This window comes from Rhinoderma darwinii, chromosome 7, assembly GCF_050947455.1.
Source record: "Rhinoderma darwinii isolate aRhiDar2 chromosome 7, aRhiDar2.hap1, whole genome shotgun sequence".
Lineage (NCBI taxonomy): Eukaryota > Metazoa > Chordata > Amphibia > Anura > Rhinodermatidae > Rhinoderma > Rhinoderma darwinii.
The window spans coordinates 32100588-32120621 of record NC_134693.1 but is presented as its reverse complement, the minus strand read 5'-3'; the positions used below and the strand labels follow the sequence as shown (position 1 = coordinate 32120621).

The 20034-nt window shown below is 38.7% G+C and overlaps 1 protein-coding gene across 1 annotated transcript in view; it reads right to left on the bottom strand.

Moving 5' to 3' along the window:
- Positions 1–297: 297 nt before the first annotated feature.
- RGS8 (regulator of G protein signaling 8) overlaps positions 298–20034 on the bottom strand; it is a 40103-nt gene continuing 20366 nt past the window's right edge. The window contains exons 3-5 of the mRNA XM_075833129.1: positions 16493–16557; positions 9973–10139; positions 298–8500 (exon numbers count right to left, since the gene is read on the bottom strand). Of these exons, the coding sequence (XP_075689244.1) occupies positions 8318–8500; positions 9973–10139; positions 16493–16557 (415 nt within the window). The 3' untranslated portion in view covers positions 298–8317. The remainder of the gene's footprint in view (positions 8501–9972; positions 10140–16492; positions 16558–20034) is intronic.

The window sequence follows — 20034 nt, the reverse complement described above, 5'->3', positions numbered from 1 at the left end:
ACCCTGTAAGATGGCACACAGAGTGCCTACGTTTAAGGACCCATAGTCCCTACATACGCCGCTGTATGGTGCCACCGTGAGGCACCATATTCCCACCTAGAAGCAATGCTTCTAGGGTAGAATAACACCATAATATGACATGCATTGGAGAATGTACGTGCCCATAGCAGTCCAAGAGCTCAGTATTATGAATCCATACAACACAGATCCATAATACGGTCGTGTGCATGAGCCCTTATCGTCTTTAATAGAAATGTAATCATTTGCCGGGATAATAAGAAAATGGTACTCACTGTATAATTTATAATTTTTTTATTATAATTTTTTTTGTTGTTTTTTTTTACAAAAAATGGTAGACCAGAAAATAAGAAATATGTGAGGCATGCAGAAAATGGAAATCAGGGAGTCAGTCATATGCCATTTACAGTATTTCTGTATATATTTTTCTGATTGTTCTTCAAATACAAGTAAACAAAAGGCCATAATACAAGTAATACATCAGTATAGACACATTGATTTAACATATAACATTACCCATACAATACACTGTAGTGGCATTACATAGGCTGTGAACATGAATCCTATTGCATTAAAGCTTTCTATAGACTTTAGATATTTGTTGGCAGAATGGCGCTATATCCTTATCCAAAATTGTATTTCTGTTTTCCCTGTAATAAGAAGTGGCAGATGTGTCTATTGGTCTCTCATCTTACCCTGCACCATAGAAACTACCTGCAAGTTTGGCTGAGTTTTCACGTACATATTACTACATTTTTCAGCATTTGTAATTGATCACTTAAAGTGAATCTCCACCTTTTAACATCATTTAATTTTTAGGTCCAAAATTAATTTCCTAACATATCTTATTAGTGGTCGAGCTCCTTTTCTGTTATAGAGCTACAAATCCCCTGCATAGAGTTAAATGATAATATACCTGCTGCCCTCAGCCATCACTAGGTGAGCTTACTGCATACTGGGTTATTATTGAGTTCAATGTATGCATTGTATGTAGTAAGCTGCTAAACTCCTACTCGTAATGACAGCAGTATACTTGGATCTCTCTATCAGAGCTCTGATGCCTATTAAGATAAAGTAAGAACTTAATCAGAACAGAATCTAGAAAAAAAAACGTTTTCAAGGGTGGATAATCGACCAGTGCAGCGAACGCCGATCAACGGGACATCATTGATCGCCGCTTGCTTGCTCCTGTCACACGGAACTATGGATGGGGATGAGGGGTCGTTACCCCGATCGCTCGTCCCCATACATTATTATCATGTCGGCAGCATGTCTTCCTGTTTACCCAGGGAGATGTGCTGCCGACAACGATAATATTTCACTTTTTTAAAACGATACGTCCAGCAGATGATCGAGCATTTGCTCGTTCATCTGCTGATCGCTGCCCTGTTTACACAGGGCAATTATCGGCAACGAGCGTTATATACAAACGCTCGTCTGCCCAATAATCGCCCAGTGTAAAACCCCCTTTACTTTAAACATTTTTGTCCAACAAATAATGAATATCTATGATGACCCTAAAATAAAAGAAAATGTATTCTTTATGTCAGAATAACATCCCATGTAGGGAACCCGGATGATAGATATGATAGACAAAAAATAGTCATAAACTACTTTGTGTAGGAGGTGAGAATACTAATAACACTGGAAATAATCATATCTATCTGAATCTCTTCAAATATCTGAATTTGGGTAGATTATTAGGGTAAGCATAGACATAGACACATACTGTTACAATTACAATTTGTCTTCAACCACATAGAAAACTCTCAGGCTCAGAATTAAACAGAACGCTTTCTCTCAAACCACTAAATTGCTATCCTGTTAGCAATGTTATCTCCACTTACATGACTATTTCCAGTTGCTTTTACTATTAGTCATTATTGGGCAAAATTGTAGAATTGTCTTTTTTACTATTTTTTTTTAATTATTATTAATTTATTTTTATATATTTTTATTTTTTTCTAAATCACTTTTTTAAGGAAGGATACAGTAACTCTTTTTGTTTGGCAGTCACAGATTTTAAAATTCTATTACGGTGGCATTTACGAACCAAAAATGGAAACATCTGTTAAAACTAGAATTTAAAAAAAAATGATATGTTGTAGGTGATAGTTTCTATTCTAGGTCTGGTTAGTCATGGTTTCCATTTTTAACTACGTTCATACATTAGTGACAAGAAAAAGACAAAGGAAACTATGGAACCATGTGTGGTTCACTCTTTACTATACACTGAACACTGATAGACATTCAATTCACAAGTATTTACCTATTATAGTACGTTTAGGTTCAGGTCACTATGTCGGGAGAGGAATTCATGTATTTTATACTGAGGGTTACATTAGTATGGAGATGGTGGATAATATAAGAAAGTGTACACAAATGTTACCATTATGTCTATAGATGTTATTTGCAAATAGGAATAAAAATGGAACAACAGCTAATATTCCGTAGCTTCTCAACATACCCAGACTACACCAGTCGGCACTGGCAGGGAATCATCACTTTACAGGGCACTAGACATGTTGCTATGGTGGCAGTTAAAACGCACCAGTGAACAAACCTAAAAACGGAAGTTGACAGCAGAAAATTTCCAAATGCCATTTAAAAAGGCTATGAATAACCACACAGATATATAAAAAGATGACAAGAAGTGCAACAGGAAATATGGTACGAGCAGGTTCACACATTTTATATAAGGAAGATTACACAATCCTCTGAGTGGTATATTTTGCAATCCCTACCGGACTGCTGTATGTTATCGATATCCCCTCACCTTTCATGTCACAGAACCAGTCTTTACATGAGTGACATCAAGTTCTTTGGAAGACCTGGATCACACCCAACTTAAACCGGTTAAGCTGGTCATCTTTGAAATGGAAGTTACTGATGAAAAGTTACATAGTAACAAAAGTAAAAAAAAAAGTAATGACAGCCTTTGATATGGCCAATTTGGACTTTACATATTGCCATTAGTATGAAGAAATGCACTGTTTTGGGGTAAATAGACAACAATGGATTGTATTAATATAATAGTCAAGTACCAACTACAGCAAACACTTGTCATTCACGCTTTACTTTTTGCCCCATATAAGCAATGCATTCAGTCGCAACTGAAGATGGATATGCAAATAATAAGGCAACTAGAAGTTGCTTTTTCAGTTAGGAAGTAAAGGAGGAAAATGAAGATCTATGACATTTTTAAAGGGGATGTCTCACCACAACATAAGGGCATATGGACATCATATAGGGGGTTACCCACACCGGATTCCACTCTATCGGCCAGAAAGGAGAGCTCCTGCCCTTGCAGACCCGGCATGCCTATGCGTTACATGGACTGCAATGTATTTGAATGGTCGGCATGTAATGCTACAAATGTGTGGCTGACTTGTTTTGGGAAGACAACCTTTTTAAAGTTGCAATACAAGTCACAGCCCATGAGCAAGGATGCTGCTGTTCTAGAAGAAAGCAGGAATGTCTTTCCAATCTCCTTCAACCCCTTTAATGACATGGTCACTGTGGTAAAAATTAAGTTTGCTTAAAGGGATTTTCCATGACCGGACTACGGTATTCATCCCGTCAAAACGACGGAACCCTTACACAACGGAGACAAACTGAAACCATAGGCACCAGATCCGTCACCATTGAAATCAATGGTGATGGAAACGGAAACCTCTGGTTTCAGTTTGTGTCAGTCAGGGCTCCGTTCCGACAGAAATCTCAGACGGAACGTCGGACACGGAGCCCTGACGCAGATGTGAACATAGCCTTACTAGTATTTTTTCTTTGTAGTTCATTTTTAGCTATACATTGTGCAACATTGATGCTTCAGTATCTAAAGTGTAAATGTTGCATGTACCTGGTGATTACACATGTCACATAACAGATAATGATGACTTTGGAGCAGATATTGTTTGTGAAAACTACAAACAGTGCAAATCTCTGTGCGAGTCTCTTTTTATGTAACAGAAATACATTACTGAATTTATCCTTTGGCATAAGTCATTGTCATACTATGATGCCTCAATCTGTGGTTTTATACAACTCTGCCGGTAAACCTTGTACATTAGGCTCTAGTCACACCACATTTGGCCACTACATCAAGCATATACACCTAAAATTCTCTAGAGATACTTTTTCAAGATACCTTATTATGACAGTACTGAAAAGCATACTGCAATGCTTTTAAAAACAACAGGAAAGCACAAAACATATATACATTTAAGTATCTAATTTTTAGAATGGAAGTCAATGGCCAACAGATCAAAACGTATTGCACACATTTGAACAATATAGGTTTGGATCTGCCTGAAGAAAATTAAGGTAAACAATGCTTTCTCTTCGACTTTACAGGGAATTAACTCCCATCCGCACAGCCCCTTTGATTTATGTGTTTCCTTGGTTACAGACTACAAACAAACCATGTGTAGTCTGATTTTTCAGTTATACTCCCTTAACCTACATAATATATGTAAGAAGTAGGGGATATATAGAAGGGAGAATGACTGCAGGATAAGACTATAAAGGGTTTGTTTTTAACTTTCCCGGTTTTTTTTTTTTTTTTTTTTTCTTTTCACACTGGACACCCTTGAAGTGCTCTGCTAACTTGGAACTTTTTTCATTTTTCTATTTTCTTTAGAAAAACTATTACTAGGATACATGTGCAAAATGCAAAACATATCATCATATTATCAATAATTATCAAACATCAATTTATGGATTATTCTCTCTTTACTAACACTCCCGAGTATTACCATGAGGGTATATCTATTACTAATTTTATTTCTCTAGATTTACAGAAAATTTGTTCCTATAAGGCCAGGATCAAAAATAACATTTTAGCAACAATGTTAGTTAGTTTTAAAAATAAAAATAAAGCAGGAATGGATCCTAGGAATGGACAAAGATTATTAAGGGGAATATAATGAGGTTTGTTTATGCACAAATCACAGTTAATTTGTAGGATTACTACAACTGTGATGCAACCCCAATGTTTCCCTATGGGAAAAAGGTTTCAGAACAGTAGCATACTTAAAAGAGAGGGAGCTTCATAGCACAGATTAAAATGGGCTCCCATAATAGCGCCCAGTTTTGCCACCCAGGACAGAAGTGCCAAATTATTTGCCCACCATGCTCTTGGACCAATTCTCCTACCCCTTGTTTGCTAACAATGTATTTACTCTGGAGAGGGGAGTCCTGCAAAGTTCTCACCAGCCAATAGCAAGAGACTGAACAAACAAGGCTGGTCCCTTCTCTCTAAGGGACCCATAGCAGCCGCATGGTCTGCCTCTATGGTACGTACACCATTGTTACCGTCAGAAGGTCATCTGCAATAAGGGAAACACAGACATTGCATCATGTTAATACTGCGATTGTGCTATAACTTGCACGTGACCAATTGTTGCCGTGAAGCCCCTGCCTAAAGCTTTCCTGTGAGATGCCTTATCCTCCTCTCTTGTATGGGATCCATTCCCACAAGTTAAACGCTTTCAAAACTACAGCTATAACTTAACATATGAACCAGGCCTAATACTGTTCATTGTCTCCACTCTTATGCTTTTCATGATTCCCTTACAAGATACCTGCAGTTAAATTTTGTTCCAATTTTTGCTTTAAATCCATTAGTGAGGACATGAATAATAGGACCATATTAGGCTTGGTTCACACGCGTCTTTTGTTCTTGTTTTTTTTTCTTTTCTTTTTTTTATCTGCAACTGTTCTGAACTGAAATTGATAACAATTTGATATCTGCTTGCAGCAATTTTCATCAGTTATTTCAATCAGTCACAAATTGACCTCAAAGGTAAAATAAAAAAAACAGAACCTGATTATGAGGGATTCTGTAAAAAAATACATTTTGGCACCAATTTGAGTTCCGTAAAAATTAATAGAATCCTACGAAAAAAAAAAAAAAAAAAAAAGTGTGAACGCAACCTAGAATTTTGTATATTGCGCAAGCAGAATATGAGGTATATTCATCCATTTGGATTGTGCTTTCTATATACTAACAGAAAAGTACAATTATTCAATACTTGCATACTATAAACAGAGAATAAGGTTATGAGCTAAATACATGACAATATGAAAGCATCACATACTTAAAAGGGGTTCTGTGGGTGTCCTAAATTACTAATATTCTCTTAATTAAAATGTGGTCCCTGAACTCTGATCTTCAGAACTGCAGCTTTTGGGATTGGATTGATTGCTTAAATATACTTGTGGCATGGGATTTGTCCATAGAGGTCTTTGTCTACAGTATATGAGTGTGCGTCTATAAAAAGACTAGAGATTAGAAAAAAGGGTCTGCTTTTATTCAAGTGAATGGGGCTGAGCCGCAATACCAGACACAGCCTGTGGATAAGAGTGGTGCTCCTCCTGGAAAAATGGAGACCCTTTTTCCTAATCTTGAACAACCCCTTTAATTACTGTACAGAGTATAACAGGAATATAACAGCACTGCCTGCCATCTTAAAGAATCCGTTGAATATGCCAGGGTTTGATTTATATACACAGTAAAGTGGGTGCTATAATCATATATCAGTTAATATCCAGCTTGTTTAGTGGTAAATTTAGGGGTAAATTTCACCCACTGTTACTGACAGTAATTGTAGCAGATATTAGTTGCCATTCACACAACTTCACTTCGAGCATTATGGCATTAAATAACATAAACATTATCGACGCCTCACGCTGGCCATTCACATTACATCAAAGTCAACCTATAATCTAATACGTATAGAGCCCGTCCGACCACACCTTTAATGCAGATGTCGGGGAAAGAAGGATCGGGCATGTTGGAATTTTACATTCTCAGTCAATTTCAATATGGCAGCAGCTTATTCCCTTCTCCCATACATAGACACTTGACAAAGCTTGCAAGTTTATGGGGTCTCAAGGGTGATAGCTATTGAATGTGTATGGCCAGCATAAAGGTTTTTTTCTAGTTCTAATAAATTGATGGCCTATTCTCAGGATTTTTCCTAGAACCGGAAAACCCCTTTAAGTCACACACTTACCGGTTTATGATTTTTAGTCTATGACTGGGCACGAATTTGCATCTTTGAAAATAAATGAACTGTTCTGTTTTAAAATATTATAGAGAGGCGAACATCTAATGATATAATTTATGGACATCAAAAGCTTTTTTGGTGCACCATAACTGTAAAACTCAATTTATTTCTTAACTATGTTCCTCCCAATATTCTTAGAAATATCCTTGATCTCATTTCAATGAAATCTCCAAATTGTATTACCCCATTGTCGAATATCTGTATATTTCCAGTTTCTTAGAAAAAACAAGATTGTACATAGCTTTCATGTGGCGGATGAGATCTATCCCTAGCACTGTGTTCCTTATTATCTCTTATTTGTATAATAGAGCGTAATGCAGGGTTGGCTTTGGTCGAGAACATGGCACAAAACATGACTGCACAAAGCATAAATGACCTAAATAAATGCAGAATAGTGTGTCATTATATCTTTTTTTTTTATAGTGTGAATGAATTACAGCTCTGATTTATTTTTATTTTTTTGCAATATCAGTATTTTAGATATCAATTGCTTAAATATTCCATACATTACTTGTGAAGTCATATTCCTTGGGGGTCACACAGAGAATGAGAAATTTCCTAGAATAACCATGTAAATAACCACGTCTAGCTAGTTAAGCTAATTGATGACCGGAAGGGAAGATTAAATAATGGACCTCCATGTAACAGTTTGTAGTGTGAATCATTTCTTGCACTAACGTAATATTCTTAGAAATGTTTTTTTTATTTAACGCTGCTACACTTCTTCCATAAGAGCCAGTCTTTCCACAGAATGTTATTGATTATACTCAAAGAAAATGTTTAGCATCTCCTGTGGGAGATTATAATCAAACGTGAGGAATACACTAATTACAGATGTACGTAGCGGACACAATGATTAAGTTACACTAAAGTGAAAAAATAAGTTAAGACAACTTGCTACCGTAATCAGTATAAACAAGTTAGGAACATGTTTAATGTGGTGGCTTTAGGACCTTCCCTTCTGTTGTATGTGATCTGCCCATCTTTGTTCTTGCTTGGTCTTCTCTCCATCTTCAATATGTAGGGTAGATTTCTTTTTGTTATAAACATCCAAAAGTAACGTTAAGGATAGACAGATGATGATGAAGATGAGATTGCATTGGCAGTGAAGATGCTGTATTGTCTTAAGCAGTCATAACTGAATCATCTCAGTCTTCCTGGCCATAGTGCAAGACGGTCCTTCTTGGAATGGACATCTGATAACTGTGTCTCTGCAGCCACTGATATGACTAACAAGGGCTCTTCTGAGTGTGGCTAAGGAGGTCATTATAGATTTGTGAGCGTAGAAACCTTGGGTAGGAATCCCTTTCCATTAGGCTACGCACTCTCAGCTGAGCAAGGTCGAAACAAGACAAAGTAGGGTGCTGAAGGTTTCGTTTGGTAATTTCTCGGGTTGGGTAATCAATGTTGACCTTTTGAACAACAAGGAAACATATAAAGGTTTGAGCTGAGGACCATGGGTACTTAATTACATTTTCATTACTCTTTGCAATTGTTCCCAGTTTTCTGATATATATCGCCGACTTGGTCAAAAGTAAAAACACGGCCAGTTGGGCATTAAGAAAGTCATTAGCATAAAGCTAAAATCGCTCATAACTTGGTTAAAATAGATTGTTTTTCTAAATAAAAAACACTGCTGTTACCTACATTACAGCGCCAATCTCATTGTGTAGGAGATAGGGCACTTATAATGTGGTGACAGAGCCTCTTTAAGGATAATCAACCTAAAGTCAGCATTTTATAAAAGTGCTGGTGGTAAAACTAGCTGCTAATATTATTATACACATGTGTGTAAATGTTTATGAAGTTTTTCAGAAATTGAGATTTGTATTAAAGAAAGGAGTTGCCTAAGATTAGGAAAAACAGCTTTTTTTTTTCTTCCAAAAACAGTGCCATTCCTGTCCATGGGATGTGTCTGGTATTACAGTTTCTGAGTCTTTATTAGCCAAATTCACAAAAAATTTAACTGAGATGTAATTCCAGGCATGTCCTTTGGATACAAGTGATGCTGTTTCTGGAAAAACAAACCTCCCCTTTCTATTTCTCATTTGCTTGTAGGGTAAGATAATTAGTTGGAAGACCTTGTATGATAAATTATGACTTGGGCGAAAATTCTGGACACATTTTTCCAAAATTTATTCCACTGCATGTGAAATATAGAACAGCTCATCTAATTAAATGATGTATCCATTATTTATGTCTTACATTAGAAATTCCACAAATCTAAATCTACAGACCACTAAGCTTCTGTAGCTGAAGATATTTGAAGGAAGTTATACCTATCCATTTATAATTTCCTCAAAACCTTTATCATATTTGGAACGCATCAGTTTCGCTTTCTGTTACAATTACCTCTTCCTTTCAGAAGATTGCAAAAAATTCCTTCTAGTGTCTAGATGTGAGGGCTAAATATTTGCCTTAGTTGAAAATGAATGGTTTATGATTCATGCGAGTCAATTCAAAAGACCTATTCAACGTCTGAATCACCAGTGTTGAATAGATGGAATATGCTTAAACGAATGTAATGACCTTATCATATGAAAATGTTGCTCATTGGTTATTTTTAAAATTTCTGGCCATCTTACTGAATTATTCCAATGGGTCATGTTGCCATATTTTGCCTCCATTTAAAAATATCTACCGTATGTTGTTCGAGTGAAATACCAGGGCTGAATGAGACAAAAATAGTAAATGGAAGTGTGATCATTAAACTCCAGAGACAGTAGCTAAGTTTTTGAGCGTTGGAAACTTTTTGAAACTTTCTTAACTTCACAGATTGCGTTGTGCATTTCATATTTCTATTACCTAGTAAACAAAAACCATGGAGTCTTTGTTTTACTGAAACACCCGGAAGCATAACCACATGATGGTTATCTTAGCTTACCTCTCTGGGAGCTTGAACGTCAATGAATTCCTGGAAAATACGACAAGCTTTTGCAGGCAGTTTGTTCACTGAGCGGGTTTTTCTGTAGTCCTCACAGGCCACCCAGAACTCAAGGTTCTCCTCACTGAATTCAGTCTGTAGGAAGGCACGAAATGCAGAGCGACCATCTATGGAAAAAAATCCTACAATTAATCACCATATAACAAAACATTCATAAAAAAGTTCACCTTCTGTAAGGCTATTTTTTATCTTCTCCTTATCAGCATCCTTAAAGTCAGTTTATTGAATAGATGTTGGTGGTTTTTACTGTTGTTAGGGTAAAATGACAAGTTAAATAATCTGAATTTATTCGGATTTCTGGTTTAGGAAAGACATTTTCATATTCCCTTATATATTAGCCGGAGCGGAAAAAGCTAAAAAGAGCTTCTCTAACTTTGGAGAACCAAAAAAATATGTGCTTTACATGGCCAGTTCACAGAAAATGAATCAAATTTTATTAAAATCACATAAAAGGCCATACGTATACAAGGGCAGGTTTAATACTTGTTCCGAACAGAATGCAGACAAGCCACAATGTTACATAGAGGGACATTGCACAGATGCAAAATGTTGATGAACAGCCACTCTCACACCTACTATTTATGAGGAGAGTAGGAGCTTAGTGTTATCATTGCGCACAAAAAAAGCTTCTATAATTGTGCCAGTCACACGGCTAAGTGTAGTGCACCATGCTGGCTTACCGCCTATTAGTCACACCCATACCCTTACATCAGGTGGGCTGCCCAGCACCTTCAAAGTGCACCACACAAAGTACTGCCACTTATAGGCTGTAAGCCAGCATGGTGCACTACACGTAACTGTGACTGGCATCTTATAGACGCTATATCTGTGTGCAATGATAATACTAAGCACCCACCCTCTCATGAATGGTAGCTGTGAGAGTGATTCATTTTTATGGCAAAGATTATCGATTGAACCAATTAACCTTTTTTCCGCACACAACGGCCTGTTCACATCCGCATTTGAGGCTCCGTTAGGGGCATCCATTGCAAATCCGGCCGAAAATATCGGAAACAATAGCACAGCATGTTGCGCTAATGTTTCCAGTAAAACCACGGTCACCCCAATGGAGACCATTAACCCCTTAGTGACCAGCCCATTTTAGGCCCTAATGACCAAGCTATTTTATTCGTTTTTCTATAGTCGCATTCAAAGAGCTATAACGTTTTAATTTTTTCGTCTACATAGCTGTATGAGGACTTGTTTTTTGCGGGATTAGTTGTGCTTTTTAATGGCACCATTTTTGGGTACATATAATTTTTATATTAACTTTTATTAACCTTTTTGTGGGGGATTATAACAAAAACCTGAAATTCCACCATTGTTCTATGCGTTTTTAAATTGACGCCGTTCACTATGCGACATAAATAACATGTTACCTTTATTCTATGGGTCGTTACGATTACGGCGATACCACATATGTGGAGGTTTTTTTATGTTTTACGACTTTTGCACAATAAAAACACTTTTGAACTAAAATTATTTGCTTTTGCATCGTCGCTTTCCAAGAGCCGTATTTTTTTTATTTTTCCATCAATGTAGTGATTTTTTGGGCTTGTTTTCTGCGGGAAAAGACGTGGTTTTGAATGGTACTGTTTTGGGGTGCATGGGACTTTTTGATTCATTTTTATTATGACTTTTTTGGGGGGCAATGGAAAAAAATTGCAATTTCGCCATGGTTTTTTGCGTTTTTTTTTTACGATGTTCACTTTGCGGTTTAAATGACATATTAAATTTATTAATGGAGTCATTACGGTCGCGGCGATACCACATATGTGTACTTTTTTTTTTTTTTTTTTTTTACTGTACTTTTTATACCAGAGCATTATTGCCTGTCAATGTAAATCTGACAGGCAATCTGTTAGGATGTGCCTCCGGCGCGTCCTAACAGGAATATGTCCAGGGCAGACCTGGGGGCTTTTATCAAGCCCCCGGCTGCCATGACACCCCATCGGAGACCCGCGATTGCATTCACGGGCCGCCGATGGGTGACAGAGGGAGCGCACTCCCTCTGTAAACAAAGTTAAATGCCGCAGTCGCTATTGACGGCGGCATTTAACGGGTTAAACGGCCGCGATCGAAGTAAACTTCGATCGCGGGCGTTGGAGCAGGAGCTCAGCTGTCATCACACAGCAGAGCCCCGGCTCCTGCCTGCACGGGAGACCCGTGCAGGACTTAGACTAGGCTGACGTGAAAAGGTGTCAGCCTAGCCTAAAGCCCATTAGTGAATCACGTGAAAAGGCGTATTAGTGGTCACTAAGGGGTTAAAGTCAATAGTTCTACGGAACCGGAGCTTCTGTTATTTGCGTTGTTCTGCTCCTCTGACGGAGCAGAACAACGGAAAACTGACTGTATATGTGAACAGGCCCTAAGACCTACAAAATAAAAATAACTATTAGCTCAAATTTGTGTCATGCAATAGAGAAAAAAATATATTTAGGTAGACTATGAAACAAAACACTTATTCCAAAATGTGAAATTTTGCTCTGCTCATGAAAGCCTCAGGGGAGTAGTATCTAAAATAATCTACAGTAGGAACTGTAATATTGATATAATACTAGGGGTATTGAATAACTGTGGACCCCAATAATGTAGTACCCAAAAAAATCACGTGCGATCAGCAATTTTCTACCCTCACTGACAACTTGACTCCTGGGCTTTGCACAGCCGTACATATGTTAAAGTGAACATTGAAGACATCCCTTAGCGCTTATAAACTATAGGCTATGACTTTTCACTCTTCATGAAGACATTGATGAGCCTACGCCTAGGTGTCTGGATGTGTGAATATGCTTGACCTTGAATCTCCGGATGAGTGAGCGTGCTCGTGACCATGATTGTTTGGGCAAGGGAGAATCCACCGTATTTGCACATTTTATAGCACTATTGCAGGAGTAGTGTATGGAACTATTATTTTCACACCGTCTGACACAGCTGTATGCACGCTATTACTTGAAGCACGGTATGTTACATTCAATTTCTGCATGCGTCATGTCACATGTCTGCTATATTTTCTAAATTGATTGTCATTAAAATGCCAATGTTATCTTATTCAAGTGTAACATGCAAGTAGTCAAGTGTAATACGTAAGATCTGAATGATAGAGCATTGAAGCATGAAATGATAATAAATTAAAGACATTTGCCCACAGGTTAACCCGTGTTCCATAGAGTAAAAGGAAAGATGGCATCAGAACAAACCCATTTTAAAGGCTATGTAAACCTTCGAAGGCATTTTATATATATATATATATATATATATATATATATATATATATATATATATATATATATATATATATAAAAAGGTCAATCAGTGTTTTTTGTGCAGCTTTATAATTAGTTTTTATTAAAAATTATTTTTACTTTTTGAGATACAACTGCTTTGCATCCTGTATACAGAGCAGCTGTATCGTGCACTAAAACCTGGATCTGTCAGATCCGTGGGACTGATGGGTTCAATGTCAGTGGGTCCTGCGTGTCACTGACAAGAAGGATCCACATGTAATAGATCACATCTAAGTTAGGAACTTAAATGTGATGGATAACGGGTGGATCCTGTGAGTCAGATACACACAGGACCCACTGACACAGAAGCCGTCAGTCCCGTGGTACAGGATTCAGTGCAAGATACAGCTGCTCTGTATACAGAATACAGAGCAGTTGTATCTCAAAAAGTAAAAATCATTTTTAATAAACACTAATTATAAAGTCGCACAAAACGCACTGATTGTCCTTATATATATATATATATATATATATATATATATATATATATATATATATGTATATAAATTGCTTTCAAAGGTTTACATAGCCTTTAATGAGGAGATAATGAGAAACTAATGGTGGAAATGTAAGCATATATGATAACTCTCCTCCCCTCTGCACCTGTTTTTTGAGCATTAATAAGGCTTCTTTAAAATAGTCTACTCTCAAGGGAACATGTCCTTATCACTGGTCCTGGTTGTTAGACTTTCTTTCGTTAACCCCTTAACGCAATGTCATGTAACTGTACGTGACAGCTGTTAAGGGGTTGTATCGAACGGGCTTAAGGGCTGAGCGGTTATGTTACAGCCAACACCTCACTGCAACGGGCAGAATGAAAGATCACTCAGATTCCGCCCATTTAACCCCTTAGATTTTGCTGTCAATAGCATCAACGGCATCCTAAGCCATTAGAAAGAAGAGGACAGTCCATCGCAATCCCCCGCGACGTGATCGTGGGGTGCTGATAATTGTCATGGCAGTCTGGGGGCCTAATGAAGGCTACCAGGTCTGCCATCTGTGTTCTAATATTAGGCCCTGTATAAGAGCTTGTCTATTGCAGTATATAGTTTAAGTGATCCAATGACTGCTTGTTTAAGCCCCTAGAGGGACTTATAAAAAAAAATAAAAAAAAAATAATGAAATTAAGTTGTTTTTTTTAATGTGCAAAAAAAAATATTAAAAGTTAAAAAAAAAAAAACTTTTCCATTTTCCCCCTTGGGTAATGTTAAAAAAAAAAAGAGACCATAACCCATATTGCCGTAAAAGTCTGAACTATTACAATATAAATGTAATGCAAGCGATCCAACAACCTCTGGTTCAATTAGACTAGAGGGACTATATACAATATAAATATAGTGCAAGTGATCCAATGATCGCTGGTTGAAGTCCCCTAAATTCAAAACTGTTATAATATATCATTATTTAACCCGCACGGTGAACTCTGTAACAAGAAAAATAATTATATGCAGAATTGCTGTTTTTTGCCCATTTCACCGTACATCGATTTTCTTTTTTCATTTTCACAGTACATTATATGGTACATTTAGGGGGCCATGAAAAACTACAACTCGTCCCACAAAATACAAGTCCACATACAGTTATGTATACGGAAAAATAAAAAATGGATGGCTTTTGGAAGGCAGGAAGGAAAAAACTAAAATGATAAACCGGAAATTGGCTGCGGAGGGAAGGGGTTTTAATGTTGTATCCTAAACACTCATATTTCATAGAAACCAACAAATACATAGCAGCAAATCTCCTCTGAAAAGCATAAACTTCAGGCCTAATATCAGCTGTTTGCCACTTTCACACAGCAGTATTTCGGTCAGTATTCTGCATCAGTATTTTGTGGTGCAAATCTTTCTATTATACTTTCTTCTTCATTTTCTAGTCCTGGTTTTGGCTTACAAATTCTGACTCAAAATACTGACCAAAATACTGCTGTGTGAATGTAGCCGTTGTTAAAACTTGCTGCCTTATTGAGCTCTGGCATTTGAACATGGCGGCTACTTCTGTATTGGTATCCACCTATATGTTATAGCGCCACAGATCAAAAGAAATGAATCTTTCCTTTGGTAACAACACAGGAACAATAGACGATGAATGCATGCTACACAAATCCCTCCATAGACTCTAGTCTATAGGGGATCCATGAAACTGCAGTTTTTCACGTCCGAGGTTGCCCACGGTAGCCTAACTCTTAGAGTAATGCTACACGGTGTGGCCCTGACCTGGCAGCAACACAGACAACAACCACGCTGGCACCATGTTCGGCAGTACGTTATTGCGGGTAAAACGACCCTTTACCAGCAAAATCATGCGGCCATAAAAGGTTTTTTAATTACTGGCCGCACAATTTTGCAGGTAGAGGTCTGCTCTACCTGCAATAACGCGTGGCCATTAGCTGACTCTTTGACAGACGCGCCAATCATGGTGCCGGCGCAGTTGTTGGCTGCGTCGCAGGGCTGCTCCGTGTGGCCTTACCCTTTATCATTATCGTCTGGCAGATGCCGCATAACTGAATCTGTCTTTATTTCTTTACACTTTATATTGTGTGTGCATCATGATAACTCGTGGCTTATGCACACTACCATATGATGTTTTCCTACAACCTTTGAGTTATAAGGAGTCATAACGTGGCACAGATAGACGTCTATGGGCCCTACTGTACCTCTGTATGCATCCAATTTCATACGGAAACATACAGGAATAAATAAATACTTATGGCTTGCCTCAATAGGATGCCATATTACAGAGATATTATCCTCTAGAAGCATGCTGCCAGGGGAAAATATCTTCATAATACAGCTCCATATGGAGGCGACATATGGCAGCCTGTGCTATGGAATATGGAACCATAGAGACTCCATGTGCTTCTGTACAGTCTCTTTGCACACAACTCTGCACAATGTGCATTAGGCCTTAGGGATTTATAAAGTCATTTGTAAATTGAGAGATTTAACAAGGCGTTATGCCAAACAACAAACACGGCTGTGCTACATCTATATGTCATGGAAATACATAGCAGATAAGTAATATACAAATAAAATCACACAAAATGTATAACATTTTACGACAATATGGTATAATTTAATCAACAAAGTCAGCTTAACCAGGATCCAGAATCTTCACAAACAAATACATAGAATGCAGCTTTCCTGCCATTTACATCATATGTTCTCCGTACTTACATTTATGAGACAAGAGTAGATCGAATGATCGAGCCCACCGTCTAGCTTCTTCAGCGGTCAACCGCCTGTGGGAGCGAAAAATAGATTTAATTCTTGATTGGTTGGTTCAAGAATACCAGAAGCAAGGAGTGAACTGCCTACAACAAGGATATCTTCAGTTTATTAATTAATATATAAATAATATGAAAAAAATAAATGGGAACCCCCATAATAATCCGGAATGGATGCTAAAGTATGCAAACTTCTCCTAATAATAAAAACAGCAATGTATTAAAACACATTTCACTATGAGCCAGGAGCCATTTCTTCCCCATAAAGAGGAATTTCATCATCTAATGTGTAATAACTTTGATGAAGGTCTACAGAGTGGTTTGGATGCTGAATAGATCATATACCTATTGGATGTGAAAGGAAAAGAAAAAGGAGAGAAGAGGAAAACGGCGCTCCTCTAAGGTAATACGGTTTTAAAAATATATAGGTAACAGTGCATGGTGAACTGGTCTACTCACCTAGTTTTGTTGCGCAAGTATTGGCAAAACGCTACTGCTTTGCATTAATACAGTGACAGTATTTCTCTAGGCCACCCGCTCAGCGTAGGACTGGCCCACCGGAGGACCTCCACTGGGACATCCGCTGCACCCGGAGGCGAAGAGGAGGGTAAGTGTAACAGTACTGCCTGCTGGGGTCCTGTATCTAAGCCTGCCTTGTGGTAGGCTAAGATACAGGGTCTAATAGACAGTATCACACATGGACCCTGTATCTAAGCCTTCCTCGTTAGGCTTAGATACAGGGCCCCAGCAGACAGTAATCTTATACAGTATAAAATTACTGTCTGCTGTGGTCCTGTATCTAAGCCTGCCTTGTGGTAAGCTTAGATACAGGGTCTAACAGACCATGTCCCACATGGCCCCTGTATCTAAGCCTACCACATGGTATTCTTAGATACATGGCCCATGTTTGATCCTGTCTGATGGGCCCTGTATCTAAGCTTACCACATAGTAGGCTTAGATACAGGGCCCCAGCAGACCGTAATCTTATACAGCATAAGATTACTGTCTGCTAGGGCCCTGTATCTAAGCCTTTTTTTTCGTGTTTGTGTTTTTTTACAAGTTCAGTCGTTGAACTACGTCGGATTCGAGGACTACTTCGATGATAATAATGGCTTTTTTTATTTTCAAGAAAATGTTTAATGAGGGTTGTGTGTTTTTTTTTTTATTTCAATAAAATATTTGTTCTATGTCTTTGTCTTTTTTTTTAAACTTTATTATTACCGCCTTAGTAATGGCTGCTGGCTGATTGACAGTGTCCATCACTAAGCCGAGGCTTAGTGTTCGGCGGTGCAGAGGCAAACCTTAACCCCCCATTATTATCCCTGTACCCACCGCCACCAGGGGTACCGGGAAGAGCTGGGTACGATCCAGTACCCAATAATCTGTAGTGATGAGCTGCAATGTCAGTGAGCCGGGCCCTATATCTAATCCTATCATGTGTGATATGTGCCTGCTGAGCCACTGTATTTAATCCTATCCATAGATATAGGGTCAGAGTGCTATATATATACACACACACACACACACACACACATACATATACACACATATACATACATGCATACACTTTTTTTGGGGGGGGGGGTGGACATATTTTAGTACAAGGATACTTACTGCTGGGGCCCTGTATCTAAGTCTATAATGTGTGATACTGACTGCTGAGCACCTGTATCTAATCCCATCCATAGCTATGGGGACAGAGTGCTACAGATATGCTGTCTCATACATATACACACACACACACACACACACACACACACACACACACACACACATACATTTATTTTAGGGGGATGTACATATGTTACTGCTGGGGCCCTATATCTAAGTCTATCATGTGTAATACTGAGTGCTGGGGCACTGTATCTAAGTTTATTATATAGACAAGGAAAGAACAGAGTCTGTAGCCAATCTATTATCGAAAAGTGTCAATACAAAACTTTATTTAAATATGCACAATAACAAACATTTAAAAGGGTATGTAAATAGGAGAAACTCAATAAAAAAATTACATAGAGACACAACAGGAGAGCCAGGGTAAGTATAGTAAACCCTTTAGGTATGGGTTTACAGTAAAACTATCACTAGTGTAGCATATAGTAGTTAGATCTTATTACATACTTAGATACTGTTGGAGGGCATGGTCCAGAGAACAAGCATCAGATGATGGAAGTAGTGGGTCTAAACCAGACCCTAAATATAAGGATAACTAGGATAATCTTACCCATAAAGAGTCCTTTGCTGAGTCCCGGTGGTCACTGTGTGCGCCCCATCTAAGTTTATTATGTGTGATACTGTCTGCTGGGCCATGTATCTAAGCCTATTGAGTGTGATACTGTCTGCTGGGGCCATGTATCTAAGCCTATTATGTATGATACTGTGTGCTGAGACAAGGTGGGTATGTGGGACTACCTACAGGGGACTGCATGGCACTGTCTACAAGGGGGATGTTTGGCAGGGGGACTGTATGTGGAACCATACAGGAGGTTTGTGACACTATATACAGGGGGATTGTGACACTATATACAGGGGACATTGTGTGGGAAATTCTCTACAGGTGTCTTTGATTAGAGCCCTGAGACATAACTTTGCTTGGTGCCCCAGAAATGCCAAATTTGCCCCTGAGGGTTAGTACAAGGATAGTTACTGCTGGGGCCCTGTATCTACGGCTACATTCACATGAGCGTGACAGATTTACGTGCGTAAATCTGGTCGTGTGCGTTGCGTTTTGCATCAGTGTGCTTTGCGTGTTGCATGTGTTTTTCACGCACTTGCAAGCACTTTTTTTTCAATGTAATTGATGCGTGAAACACGGACAGCACATGGATGTCGTCTGTGGGCTGTCTGTGGTTTTCACGTACCCATTGACTTCAATGGGCGACTAGGTGCGTGAAAACGCACTAACATATGACATGCAGTGAGTTTCACGCAACTGACACTCGCTGTGTGAATACTCATGCACGTGTGAATAGCCCCATTGAAATCAATGAGTTGTGTGCTGTGCACTGTTTCAACCCACCGCACATGGACGAGAATCACGCTCGTCTGAATGAGCCCTGAGTCTATGGGCCATGTATCTAAGCCTATTATGTGTAATACTGTCTGCTGGGGCCCTGTATCTAAGCCTATCATGTATGATACTGTCTGCTGGGGCCCTGTAGCTAAGTCTTTTAAAACCCTAGCAATGCCCATGGGGAGTGGCGCTATCTACTAGGGGGGGGGGCTGTGTGGCGCTACCTACTAGGCGGTCTGTGCGGCACTATACAGGGGAGGGCTGTGTGACACTATCAACTAGGGGGGATGTGTGGCACTATACAGGGGAAGGGCTGTGTGGCACTATACAGGGGCAGGGCTGTGTGGCACTATCTACTAGGGGGGCTGTGTGGCACTATCTGCTAGGAGGGCTGTGTGGCACTATACAGGGGGAGGGCTGTGTGGTGCTATCTACTAGCAGGATCTGTGTGGTACTTTCAACTGGGGGGTTGTGTGGC